This window comes from Peromyscus californicus, unplaced genomic scaffold (genome assembly GCF_007827085.1).
Source record: "Peromyscus californicus insignis strain IS unplaced genomic scaffold, ASM782708v3 Scaffold_13__1_contigs__length_99412109, whole genome shotgun sequence".
NCBI classification, from domain to species: Eukaryota; Metazoa; Chordata; class Mammalia; order Rodentia; family Cricetidae; genus Peromyscus; species Peromyscus californicus.
Window position 1 is genome coordinate 40,842,715 of NW_026294424.1, and position 14,682 is coordinate 40,857,396.

A 14,682-nucleotide genomic window follows, 5' to 3' on the forward strand; every position below is an offset into this window, starting at 1 on the left:
CATTTTGTAGTTTTATTTTTACATTACACTTACTGTGAACACATCCCCAAATATACATTCTTCCCACGTTAGCTCATTTGAAGCTTTCCCTTTTGCCTTTCCTTAGTCTAAGTATTTTTTCTTTTCATAACTTATTGGGTGGGTCAGTTAATGACCTAGTAATTAAAAGACTTAGTAATTGAAAGAAATCTACATCTTATTTCCATTCTTGTTCAGCTTTTCAACTGCATGTAAAGATAATGCTCTCTTATTCTCTTCTAAATGAAGGAAGTTGATTCCAGTGGAAACATTAACTCCTGAACTTGCTTTGTACTGGCGCACCCTTTGTGAATATTTGAAATCGAAAGGAGATGAAGGTGAAGAGTTTTTAGAGCAGATTTTGCCAGAGCCTGTAGTATATGCAGAGTATTTACTGAGGTAAATTTTTTTCTTTTGGTTTGAACTGTACTTATGTTGCTCATGTGCCAGTCTCATAGCCCCCTTATTTAAAGTCATTGTTGGAAAAAAGTTAAAAACTATTGTGTTCAAGTAGGTACAAATTGGTGTGTTCATTGAGTGTTTCTGAAGAATCTGTTGTGTGGTTAGTATACTGAATGTGTACAGAGTCAGAGCCTTACTATCCCTGTCACAATGACTCAACATTAGCAGCTGGTTAGCATGACTTTCCCTGATAAAATTTTACTGACTTTTTCTTGAGTTTTGTCTAATATTTATATATGATAAAAAATTTAAAGATTATTCTTTAAAAGCTGTACAAAAACAGATATCATGATAATTAGATTTGGGGCATAGACTAGTTTCAGAATCGTAGGGTGGAGATATATGGCCAGTTTTAGTCTTTTTTGATTAATAACATACTAAAAATAAAAAAAACTTATATAACTTTAAAGTTTTATTTTCCTAAATTATCTGTCTTAATGTATGTCCTGGCTAATGTTATGTCAACTTGACCCCAGTTAGAGTCATTTGGGAAGAGGGAATCTCAATTGAGAAAATGCTCTCACTCGATTGGCCTGCGGGCAAGCCTGTGGTACATTTTTTGGTTGATGATGGATTTGGATGGGCCTAGCTCTCTGTGGGTGATGCCATCCCTGGGCTGGTGATCCTGGGCTCTATAAGAAAGCAGGCTGAGCAAGCCATGGGGAACAAGCAAGTAAGCAACGTTCCTCGATGGCCTCTACGTCAGTTCCTGCTTCTAGGTTCCTGCCTTGTTTCAGTCCTTGACATGACTTCTTTCAGTGATGGATTGTAATGTGAAATAGGAAATAAACCATTTCCTCCCCAAGTTGCACAATTAAATAATTAGGGTGTGCATTTTCAAATCTCTCTACATGTTTTAAATGCACATGTAAGTTTCTTTTTGAAAATATAGCATATGATATGTACTGTTTTCTGTTTTTTTTTAACCTGTATGTAAAATCATTATTTGTTGGTATGTGATATTACACTATTTTGTAGTGCCTTGTGTGCTATGTAAGTGCTCTTCCACTGAGTTACATCTACTTCATTAATTCTACTTGTTTTAGTTACATCCAGAGCTTCCCACTAGTTAATGAAGAACAGAGAGGTGATTTTACCTATATTGGAAATTTGATGACAAGAGAATTTATAGGTCAGCAATTGATTCTAATTATAAAATCTTTGGATACCAGTGAAGAAGGAGGAAGGTATGTCTAAATGTTAACATTTGATCTAATTTCTTTTAATTTCATTTATTTAGTAACCTACCTTGGTTTAATTTAAAAGGTAATTCTGATTTTAATTTTAGTATAACTGTAAATGATGAAGATGATATATCCTCTGATTAATCAGGGTTTTTAAAAAATCAAGATACAATGTATCTTGAGCATATCTACCTCGAGACTCTTCCTACTCCTTTTGATCCTCAACATGTTCCTTCTCCCTTGAGCCTTGGCCCTCCCCCGCCCCTTTCTTTTTAACATACTGAGTCCAGTTAGTGTTGTGTGCATGTGCATGGTTATGTGGCCATCCTTCAGATCATGGGCAGCATACCACCAGCTGCGCCCCAGAATAAAAATGATTCTCCCTCCCCTAGTAGTTGTCAACTGCCAGTAGCTTCTCAGCTGGGGGACCTCAGGAGCCCCTATCCCTCCATACTGCCATGTTGACTGGCAGGTCTTGTGCAGGTAACCATAGTTCCCATGAGTCCATGAGTGTAACAGCCAAGACTCGTCTAGAGGGCAGCATTATCACTCCTTCCTTACCCTCTGGCTAAGTCCCTATATTTAAATACAGTTTTGGTACAATGACTAGATGTGTCTGCCCTAGAAGTGCTATAAAAATTTTTCTTTCCTCTTTCCTTATATGGAAACATATTTACACATATATAGTTCATTAATGTTAGGGTATATTTCTGAGAAATGTGTTATTAGGTGACTTTGTTGGTGTGCAAGCATAATGTATAAATTTAGGTGTTATAGGTTAATTGTTCATTGTGGTATTTTGGTATAATTAGAAGATGACAAAATATGCATGAGGCTATTGCAAATACAACTTTCATAGTAATATGCTGAGTATACTCTACAATAATGGTAAAAAATACATTATGATAATTAAATAAACCAGTAACAATCATTTAACATTTAGTATGATGTGTGGTATGTAATCACATGTACTATACTCTTATATGTATGGCAGTGTATGTTTGTTTACACCAGCATCACCAGAGAAGTGCATTGACATACCACATTACTAGGGCTACTATATCATTAGGCATTAGATATTTTCTAGCTCCATTATGATTTTCTGGGACATCCATCAGATATGTAGTTTAATGTTTACTGAAACATCATTATGTGGCACATGATTGCTTATATATCCATGTTTCTATGGGTATCTATGTATATAATCCTAGTATAATTACCTCAGAATAAGTAATTTTCGTTTTTTTTGGTTTAAAATATTCATTGCAGAGAAAGCAAGTAGTACTATCTAGATGGTTTGATTAACCTCTTTTTTTCCCCCTGTTTTTTGTTAATTTAAGATCAGGGTATAAAAATATAATTTGTATGTGTATTTTTAATAGTTTTTGCAGAATGTGAGGTTTTTTTTTTTTTTTTTTTTTTTTTTGTCGTCTTTTAACCTAAAGTCTGTGTATGGAGTTTTGTACCTATAGTTATAAACAGAAGTAAAAACTAAAACAAGTGTAAAGGGAAATGTTAGAAAAAATGTATTTTCAGTTGGCAAGATGGCTCAGGGGTTAAAGATGCTTGCTGTCAAACCCAGTGCCTTTCATTTGATCCTTGGAACCCTCAGGGTAGAAGGGGAAAACTAACTCCGACAATTTCTTCTTTGAGCTCCACATTTAGTTCCAGGCATGAGTGTGCCCTCTCACATACCCACACAGAAAACAAAGAAGAAAAAAGCTTAAAAAAATATGTATAAAATGTATTTTGTCATAGTGGTAGTCAAATTAAAAAAGATCTTTTTGATTACAGGAAACGACTGCTGGCTATTTTGCAGGAGACTCTTATTCTCCCTACAACTCCAGTATCCTTAATTTCTGTTATTGTTGAGATACTCCTCCACATCATCTTAGATGATAATAAAAGGATACAGATTGTAAGTGCTTTTATTTTTGATATAGTTAGGACACTTTGATCAGTGACATTCAAGAGTCAGATTTCTCTTTAGCATCCTTGTCTTTGACTGTATTAGTGTTGTCCAATATGTTGCAAAAAGGAAAAAGGAGTACATTTTTCTCACACACAGAGTTTTAACACACCTTCCTGTCTTAGCATGCCTGTTACTTTGTTGAGTCAGTGCAGCAGGTATGGGAGGAGGGGACAAGTGTGATGAGGTTTTCTTTGTAATTATTGGGAACTAGTGTGTAGAAGGAAGACTTGAGTTATGGAGTCCTCAGTTGTGGCTGTGGGCAAGATTTTAGCCTATTTTACTCAAATGCAAAACACTAATATAACCTTTTACTAATGTTCATGAAATGCTTGATAGATACAAAAGTGAATTGAATGTGCTACAGTAGTTCCAGAAATGAGGTCCAACCCCTTGGGGGGATAGCAAAAAGAAGTAGATTTGTATTGATTAATAAAACCAAGCAGTTTGCTTGCTAGGTGGTTCAAAATTAGTTTGTCTAAACCTCTCCTTACATAGTCATCCTTTCTATACCATCCTAATTAGTTGTTATCTAGGATTTGCTTATTCAGAGCACCCTTTTTCTGAACTGGCAAATGCTAAGAGGCTCTGAAGGAAAAATCATCATTGCTTATTACTTACGTATTGTGTACCAAAGGAAGAAAATAGTTTGTTTTTTTAATTTAACTTGTACAGAACTGAGGAAGGAGTTAAGAATTTTAGGCATAAAATTTTAGGTTATAGAGAGTAATCTTAGAGTACAATAATTCATTTTTTTCTACCTTTCAAATATTGCATTAGGGATAATTTGTCTTTAGTATCCATAATTGCATAAAAAATTGTTACTTTTTAGTCAAATAATACATCTGACTAGACTATTCAGTCTTTTTGTTTGTTCATTTGTTTTTGTTTTGTTTTGTTTGAGACCTTTATTTTGTTTTTTATTTATTTATTTTTTTGTGTAGCCTTGGCTGTCCTGGCACTAACTTTGTAGACCTGGCTGGCTTGGAACTCGGAGAGATCCTTCTGCCTCTCAAGTGCTGGGATTAAAGGCGTGCGCCACCACCGCCTGGTTCTTATTTAGTCTTATTGTTTGGTCTTTGTATTAGTTGCTGTCTTGTTGCTGTGACCAAATGCCTCTTGTAATGGTTATTAATGTCAACTTGACAAGATTTAGAATAAACTAGAAGATAACCCTCTGGGTATGTTTGTGAGACAGTTTCTAGATTGGGTGAGGTGTGAGTGGCACCAGTTTAGGTGCTTAGGTTCTAAGCTGACAGTGTAAACTGAGTACTAGCCTTCCCTTTTCTTTGTTTTTTGACTATAGTGCAGTGTGGCTAACTACTTCATGCTCCTTTGCCCGTTCCCTCCCCTCTGTGGTAGACTGTTAGTTTCAAACTGAGCCAAAAGGAATGGTTCCTTCTTTAAGTTGTTTTTGTCACAGCAGTAAGAAAAGTAACCAATACAACTGACAAGAAGCAACTTGGGAGGAAGTGGGGAAGGGAAAGGAAAGAAAGGGAGGGAGGGTTTGCCTTGAGGGTACAGCCTGTCATGATGGGAATGGCATGGTGTTGAGAAAAGTTCTAGCTATGTAAAACAGGAACGTGAGGCGATTGGTCAGTCACATTTTGTTCACAGAAAGAGAGGTGAATCTGGTGCTCAGTGAGATTGTTATTCCTTTTTCCCTTCTTACTCAGTGTGGCACCCCAACCTGTGGGAAGGTAATGCCCAAATTTAGGTCATGTGTTTTCCCTCAGTTAAACCACTTCAAAAATATCCTTACTGGTATGTCCAAAAGTGTGTCTTCTAAATGATTCCAAATCCAGCCAGATTGGCAATGTAGATCAACCTTTACAAGCTATATCTTTTCAAGCACAGTCATTTTAAAATCAATTGTTCCAGGCAGGTAGTATTACTTTTTCACTAGATCTTTTACTGGGCTGTCTATTGGAAAGATTCACCCTTGTGGGGAGTATCTGAAAACACCCTCAGATGACTCTCAGGTGATACCAAGTCCAATCAAATGGACAATAAAAATGAACCAACATAGTCTTTACTTAAGATTGTGTAATAAACAAGTGTGTATGACTTTTAGATAATTCTTTTGCTGTCTTTCAAAGGTGATATTTGTTTGGAATTTGATGTAGCAGTTTGTTATCATTTCTTGGTATAAAACATGGATTACAGCTTATATTTTGAATTATAACTTTATTAGGTCACAGAAATTATCTCAGAGATTCGTGCACCCATCGTTACTGTTGATGTTGATCCATCTGATACAAGAAAGAAGGAACTCAAGGTAAATCTCTTCTAAATCAAAAATGTGCTTTAGTGATGTTGCCTCCTGCTGGACTTCTTAGAAACATTCTCATCAAGTCAAGTCATTAAGTGTTACACTCTAAGGGTATGCAGATCATTACCAGATTATAACAAATTTGCTGATCTCTGTTTCAGGAAAATGAAATCTTATGCTTTACTGCTTCAATCCTGAGTCTGAGAAATTGTGACAAATTTTCATGTTAATTTTTGTGTAGATGATCAATTTTTATCTTTTTTTTAGATGGCTGAAATAAAAGTTAAGCTTATTGAGGCTAAAGAAGCTTTGGAAAATTGCATTGCTATACAGGATTTTGATCAGGCATCAAAACTAAAAGAAGAGATAAAAACATTGGAAGATGCCAGAATAAACCTGTTAAAAGAGACAGAGCAACTTGAAATTAAAGAAGTCCACACAGAAAAGGTATATGTCATTTTTCATAATAAATTTTATCTACTATTATATCAACAAACCTTATTTTCTTTAATTCGTTAAACTATCAGAATGTATTTACCTTGGAGGGAGTTGTGACAATACCATAAATTAATATGAAAAAAGAAACTTTAATTTGAAACTTCTGTTTTATATTTTTAGACTTGTGGTGTTTGAGACAGTCTCGTTACATAACCCTGACTGGCCTGGAACTCATATGTAGACTGAGCTGCCCTTGAACTAACAGAGATCTATTTGTTTATGCCTACACAGCTGCTCGTGCTGGGATTAAGGTGGTATGCCACCACACCAGGCCTGGCATTTTTAGACTTTGGAAAATACCTTTAATTTTTATAGCGTGTACTTGTTCCCTTGTCATGCTTATCCCTAGAATTTGAACACTTTCTTCTTCTTGGGGAAATTAGTCTTCTTGTGATTTACTTAGACGTTTTATTCATTCATTTATTTTTTTTGAATGGTCTAAAAAGGAATTGTATCCATTTTTCCCTTTGTGAAAGGTCCATGACCTTTTTATTGCTAGGATAAAACATCTTTGGTAAAGAAATACTTTAACTGAGATTCGGTATTTTCTTTGGTAAATGTGCATATGCATGGTTAGAAAAAAAAACAAGAAGCTTTGTACCCGAAGTTTCTTCAGTCTTGCCTGGCCCGAGGTCTGGACAAATCTCTCCCACCCACGTCCCGCAACTGCTTGGTCCCAAGTAAACACACAGAGGCTTGTATTGTTTACACACTGTATGGCCTATGGGTCAGACTTCTTGCTAGCTAGTTCTTATAACTTAACCCATTTCTATTGATCTATATGTCTCCATGTGGCCGTGGTGTTATTGGTCTACTGACATGTTGCTCCTTAGGCGGTGGGCTGGCGTCTCCTACTCTCCTTTCTCCTCTCATTATCTCTCTTGGATTTTCCCACCTGGCTCCATCCTGCCCTGCCATAGGCCAGTGCAGCTTTTTTATTAGCCAATGGGAGTAACACATATTCACAGCATACAGAAAGACATTCCATAGCACTTCCCCTTTTCTGTCTAATCAAAAAGGAAAGTTTTAACTTTAACATAGTAAAATTACATATAATAGAACAGTTATCAAGCAAGAATTACAGTTACAATATCTAGTCTATTTGTATTTGGTAAATTTAAAGAAAATATTCTATCTATCCTATATTTGTTAAGTCTAAAGTTTTAGATCTAATTTATCTTTTATCATAACTAAGGAAAATTATAACTATCTAGTCTTCAACTCCATCAAAGACCCCAGAAAGATATAATATTACTTGAGTAAACAGGAAGTGCATTGCCAGCAACTCTCATAAGTCTAGAAATGACAGAGACATCTGGTTCCAAAGTTCCTCTGTAACGTTGGGGCATCTGTCTTCAGCCTACAGGTCTAGAGTCTCTGGCAGACTTTTTAGTGAAGCAGAAAATTTGAAGGTTTGTCTTTCATATTGACAAAGTTCATTAGTCACTTCTCCCTGTGTCCTGTAGAATGTCTGGCAGTCTCCTCTGTGAAGCAGGAACCTTAAGGACCATCTCGCCCTGTTTTGGCAAAGTTAGGGGGTCATTTTCCCATGGGTCCTGCATGTCCACTTTACATAACATAATGTCAAGCAGTCCAGGCAAGATCAGTTTCTTGCCCAAATGGTTAACTTTTGCCATAAAGAAAGCAGACTCCATATGGAGTTTCTTTGATGCCCATCATCCTCGTTGAAGTAATTAGTGCTGTCAGGAGCAGACATATCTCAATGTCCAGAAAAGTCAAAGTTCTTAAAACATTTTAAATGCCATATTCTGTAGGTCTTTGAAGTGTTTGAAGATTACCTACCTAATTGAAATATATCTATGTATACCCAGAAAACTAACATGACTATAAGTTTGATTATCATAGATGACTAATTATTAATCTGTATTTCTTAATTATACATTACAATTTTAATGAGTTGCATAAACATAATACCTTAAACAAGATAGAAATATATATACAGTATAACAATTAAGTTTGTATCAACAAACTAAAATTCATAGCAATGTAAAACATTTCAAACAAGGTGTTGTTCTTTAAAAGTAGATTCAGTAATTACCCTTTTATCCTATCATATCTATATCCTACATTTCTATATCACAGCTTTTGTTTTTTTTTAATTTATTTAGGTTTATTTTTAAAATTTATTTATGTGTTTGAGTGTTTTGCTTGCATGAATGTATGTGTATCATATGTGTGCCTGGTGCTCTTGGAGGTCAGAGGAGAGCATCAGATACCCAGGAGCTGGAGTTTCAAATGGTTATGAGCTGCTGTGTGGGTGCTAGGAACAGGATCTGGTCCTTTGCAAGAACAGCAAGTACTTATAACCACTAAACCGTCTTTGCAGTTACAGCTTTGCTGATTTTTAATGAAACGCTTGATACTTAGTAGTATTTGAAGTTTTTCTGTTTTTTAACTTAGTCATTTGACAAATTATCTCATAAAAGGATTATGTCTGTGGTCATGAATTTATTTTAGCATATGATAGAATGTATCAGTTTGTGTATTTTATATTTTTAAAGATCTTGTCTTTGTATTGAACATACTTAAAATTGCACTTTTGATATGGGGAGTACTTAAGACAGTGCTGAATAGGAAAGATTACCATATATAAGAGAGACTTAGAATCCTTAAACTTTCTAGCCATAAATAAATCCTAACCTAATATCTCACTGTCCTAGTATGAGTGTCTCATTTATTTTTATAGTCAGTAGCTTATTTACAATTTGTGGCTTATCCTCAGCTATTAAATTTGAGAAACAACAAAAAAATATTTAAAAAATTTTAAATTAATTAACTATTTGGACAAGTGTGATGGTGTATATCTGTAATATTAGTTCTTTGAGTCAGAGGGACAAGATCTGGGTCAAGGCCATCTTGGACTACGTAAGTGAGGCCCTGTTTTAAAAATCCAAGGAATGGAGAGGTAGCTCAGTAATGAGAGTGCCTGCCTAGCACATGCAAGGCCAGGTTTGATTACTAGCCCTGTCCTGACCCCACCTGCCCCCCACCCCCAGATAAGGAAAGCATTTATAAAGGTGGTCTGCCTGATTAATAATCTACTTAATAATCTCTTGACTTCCTTTGAACATTGAGTGTCTTTTGGTCCTATTTGGGAGCCATAACTATTATCATATAATTCTAATGTAATAGATGATGTGATCAGGAAACTATAGAAATTTTATTGAGAAGTATGTATATGTAGAATGCTATGGTTTCCTGAGTGGAAGAAATAGATTAACCTGGGATGTGAATAAAATTAACGTGTTACACTTTTCATTGTTTGGAGATACTAGCTAAGAAAACAGTTGGGAGGGAAGGAAGGTTTTTTGGTTCATAGTTTCACAGGTTTCTGAACATTAAGGTTGAGAGGGTGTGGTAGAGCAGAGTGGCTCCCATCCTGACTGACAGGGAGCAGGCCTAAGCTGTTTTTTCCTTTCCTGCCTTGGATTTTTGTTCAGGCCTCCAGTCTGTGGGATGGTGCCACTTGTATTCAGAGTGGGTCTTCCGTTCTTCCCTTGTCTTTAGAAACATCCTTAAAGTCACCTCCGGTGGTATGCTTTACTAATGTTTACCAGCTGCTTCTCAGCTCATTCAAGTTGTTACAAGATTAACCTTCAAACATAGTATAGCCTAACAAGTTAAAGGATAGTATTTCTGTGGTAGGCTAGTCAGGTGATTACCCCTTTAAGAACTTTACAAACGTGAATTCATTATTCTAATTGCCCCCAAGTCCTACTGGTCTTTCAAATCTAAATAGTTACTATAAATGTGTGCTTTTAATGCACTTTGTGTTGTCTCTCCTTAATGAGTAGTTAAGAAAATGTAGATCTTGTAATGGTATGTATGATGGCCCAGAGTTTAAAAAAGACCCTTGTTGTGTTTTATAACTTCAGTTTACATGGAGAGAGAATTGCATTGGTAAATAGATAAATCAGAGGAAATGTTAAGGGACAGATAAGTGTAAGACCTCAGATAGTCAATATTAAAGAATCTACCTTACTCAGAGATAATGGTGGATACAGGAATGTTTTAAAGAGTAGGATGAGTACTCGGTCTTAGAAGGGTTAGTATTGTGTGAAAATAGATTAGAGAGTGATATAAGCCTAGATAGTCGTAATTCTTGGCAGACTTTCAGAAGTATAGCTTGAGATGATGGCACTGTGAATGAGATGATGGTGAATACAAATAGAAGAGGTATATGAGTTATTTAGGGTTAGGAATAGGAAGAGGAGAGAAACAAGGGTTTTTTAGGCATGTTTTGCATTGGACAAATGGAGAGAGACGGCCATGATATAGAATGCATGAGTTAGGAACTTAATAATGAGTTAGTTCCATTTTGGATGTGTTGACTTTGAGGAGCCCGTGGAACATGCAAGAAGTATCTTATATTACTTGTATATAAGAAGTTGACATTTTGAAAATAACTGGGTATTATGTGACAAAACTTTTCCTGGGGAAATGCAATGCACACATCTACTCACCTAGATAAGGGGTCCCATGATAGACCAAAGTACAGATACTACCAAAGTCAACTTGGTGAACCAGTGAGTTTTATTGGGGTTACTTACAGGAACAGAAATGACTGATAGACATCTGCATCATCAAAGCCCACTCTAGAGTTGGTGACAACTCACAAAGCTGGGAACCCGGAGCACACTGTACAGTCTGCAGGTAGCTCATCAGGCCAGAGAATGTCCTTTCCAGGGGCCTCAGTTGTTCTTGTCCTCTTAACATGCAGCTCAACTGATTTCTGCTTCTTTCAGGCAACTGGTCTGGTATCAGTCTTTGCAGGTGGCTTGTCTGAAAATCTTTCCAGCTTTTACTGCTTACTCTGGCAGGGAGGGGCCTAGTGATTCTGGTCACTTTCACTGATTTCCTGAATTTGTTTTGAGTTGTTTACCTTCTGTTTAAGGAGCTTCCCTGTAGGATGGAAAGTTTCAATCTAGGAGGAAACTGTTAAGTAGCACTTGGCTAGCTCATAAATGAAAAATAGAGTTGCATGGTTGGATAAAATAGCCCTAGGGAACAGAGAGTGACAATATGCCATAGAAAAAGTCTCAAGAGAGCAATTGTTTAAGAGATAGGCAAAAGATTTTCTTACTAATGCTGGATATTTTGTTCTTTATTTTAGAATGATGCTGAAACATTACAGAAGTGTCTTATTTTGTGCTATGAACTATTGAAGCAGATGTCCATGTCAACTGGAATTGGTGCAACTATGAATGGGATCATTGAATCTTTGGTACACTGCTAGCCTCTGAGGCCTTATACTCCTCTACCTTATATAATATGTTCATTAGTGCTTAAAATAATTAGAAGACTACCATTGAAAACATCTGAGAAATACAAATAATGAACTATATGCATAGTGACTACTTCATAGTATGTAGAATAAATAAGATATGCATTTTTATAAAGTCACTGTTTTAAATGAAATAGAAATGGTTCACTCAGCATATATTCATTGAATGCATATTATTTAAGAAATGCTTGAAATATAGTGTACATAATATACAAAACATACAAATTGCCATCCTGGATCTTCTGCTTAAGTGAGGACATTGTTAAAAAATAGACACTATATATATTTATGTACTTATATGTGTGTGACAATAACAAAAAAGAGGCCATCAATTTCAGTGGGGAGAGGGGCGGGGAGCATGCAGTGGGTGGGAGGGGACGTGGAAGGAGTTGAAGGGAGCAAAGGGAAGAGGGAAAGGGGATGTAATTAAAAAATAAAAAATAGTTACTTAGGCTATTGACACTGGTTATGAAGATTTATAAGGTCATAAGTTAACTTAATTGCAGGGTTTGACCTATTCAAAGAGAATGATCTTGGCTATATTTAAAAGATTTGTAAAAAGGATAGGGAAGAACATTTAAAACCAGAGCCCTTATAACTATTAAAAACTAGTTTAGATTGATGCATACTATAATAACAGTTTTAAAGATGGAAGAACATAAATTTATCTCACTAATAATTTTTGTCATTTACATTCTGTAGCAATATTTTGTGTGTGTAAGATAAACTGTAACATAAAAATTGTACTTTACTGATTTCTTTTTGCTTTAATGTAGATTTTAAAATAACCAAAGTGACATGTGGTTTTTATTTGTGGCCTTTATTTTATTTCTGTTGGTTGGTACTGAATAGGAGGCATCAAAATCAGACAGTTGAACATGCTAAAAACACTGTGCAATGTGTCTTAACTGAGGATGTAGGAAGTACTACACATTATATTAAGGAGTTTTGTCTCATTTTGTTAGCATTGGGAATCCTTGAATCAATATTAGCAGTTATCGGAATGTTACATATTGAAACAGGAAAGGTGCTCTGGCTGTGTTCTGCTTAATCAACATTATAATTACCCCCTTTCCATTTTTTTAACTGATAAAACTTTCTTCTTTAATATCATGGAATAGTATGGAAATGAAATAGCCTTACAAAATCATATGGAAATCATCATTTTGATTGTTATTTTAATATGGCATTGTAAATTTCTTGCCTTGGTCAAAATTATTTTAATTTTTACTTCATTGTAGATTCTTCCTGGAATAATAAGTGTTCATCCTATAGTAAGAAATTTGGCTGTTTTGTGCTTGGGATGCTGTGGACTACAGAGTCAGGATTTTGCAAGTAAACACTTTATGTTATTCTTACAGGTAGGATTTATTTTATGACAAAATCATGTGTCTATTTCCTGAAATGCTTTGTATCGCCGGTGATACGTTAATAATCTAGATATGTTCAGCTGCTTATTGATGATTATGGATAATCTTTAGGGATTCAGTTTTTATCTTGATAGCTTATCAAGATGTCCTAGAAAAAAAATAGAGTATAGCTTATATGAGTGCACATACTTTGTGCTGTAAGTGTTCTCAGCTTAGATAAATATAATACTAAGTGATGAAGAGAACCAACTTAAAAGTCTGTGCTGTTGGAGCTTGCATTCTTGAACAAACAGTGAGAAATCAGTATGGGTTATGCCAGCTGAGCAGAGATAGAGCATAGCAGCATCAGGAATAGGAATGAGAAGAGGGAAGGGTGTTATTTCATTGATGTGGCCATAATTATATTTTATTTTTATATAAAATTATATTTCTCATAATTATATTTCTCTATGACATTCAGGATCATAGAGAAAAGTTCAAAGAGCAAACCTTAGAAATACTTGGGTTCCTTATTTTTATTTTTTTTCAAGATTTTATTTCTCTCTGTCTCTGTCTCTGTCTCTGTGTGTGTGTATGCCATGTTTTGAGGCAGAAGAGGGCATTGAATTCCCAAGAGTTACAGCTGGGGTTAGAGCTGGTTTTGAGCTGCCTGACATGGGTGCTGGGAACTGAGTTTGTGTCCTTTGCAAGAGCATCAATTGCTCTTAATTGCTGAGCAACCTCTCCACCTCACACATCTGAGTTTCTTAGTGAAGAGAAGAATAGAGGAGAGAGGTCTTGGGGGTAGTCCTTTCTTTTGCCTGTTGGAGAAACAGGAGGACATATGTGTAAGCAAAGTGACCTATAACAGGAGAAAGAGTTTGTAGGATATTCATGTCTTCCAAGAACTTACACTGTGAAAACACAGATTTTCACAATGAGTGATTCAGGGAAGAAAATTTGTTTTGTTTTGATTCTTTTTGACCCCAACCCTCCCACCCCATACCCTTCTACCTCTTAGAACCTCCCTTCTGCTTTAATGTCACATGTGTCCTATATTCTCTGAACCCTTCTTTTTCCTCTCTTGTGCATAACCCCACCCCACTTGTATACGTCCCTATAAATATTGTTAGCTTGGGATTCAACAGTCCAGTAAGTTATCTCACTTAATACAGTTGTTGGATCTGGCCATGTTTTTAAAGTTGAAAGTATTTGTGAATGATAGCAGATTGAAGGGCAGAAAACTTCTGAAGTTGGCCTATATTTTGTATACTGTTCCAAGTTGTGATTTTTAATTTATTTTTTAATTTTTTATTTATTGTTTAGCCTTTTCTTAGTTTATACAGCATAGTCCATGATCAAAAGAAGATAACTACTGAGTAGACACAATCTTGTATCTTTATAAAAGTTGGGTACTTTGTGTGTGTGTTTACCTTATTTTTTTATTTTTGATGTTTTGAGACAATTTCTCTTTGTTGCCCTGGCTGTCCTGGATCTCACTTTATAGACTAGATTGGCCTTGAACTCAGACATATGCCTGCCTCTGTCCCCATACTGCTGCAATTAAAGGCGTGTACCTCCATGCCTAGCTGTATAAAAGTTTTTTTAAAATAAGTATTCTCAAG

General features: G+C 35.6%; 1 protein-coding gene across 1 annotated transcript in view; it reads left to right on the plus strand.

Annotated features, from left to right (window-relative positions):
- Ncapg (non-SMC condensin I complex subunit G) overlaps window positions 1–14,682 on the plus strand; it is a 33,188-nt gene that overhangs the window by 6,499 nt on the left and 12,007 nt on the right. The window contains exons 7-13 of the mRNA XM_052734900.1: window positions 268–417; window positions 1,527–1,667; window positions 3,459–3,582; window positions 5,828–5,911; window positions 6,173–6,352; window positions 11,538–11,648; window positions 12,950–13,069. Of these exons, the coding sequence (XP_052590860.1) occupies window positions 268–417; window positions 1,527–1,667; window positions 3,459–3,582; window positions 5,828–5,911; window positions 6,173–6,352; window positions 11,538–11,648; window positions 12,950–13,069 (910 nt within the window). The remainder of the gene's footprint in view (window positions 1–267; window positions 418–1,526; window positions 1,668–3,458; window positions 3,583–5,827; window positions 5,912–6,172; window positions 6,353–11,537; window positions 11,649–12,949; window positions 13,070–14,682) is intronic.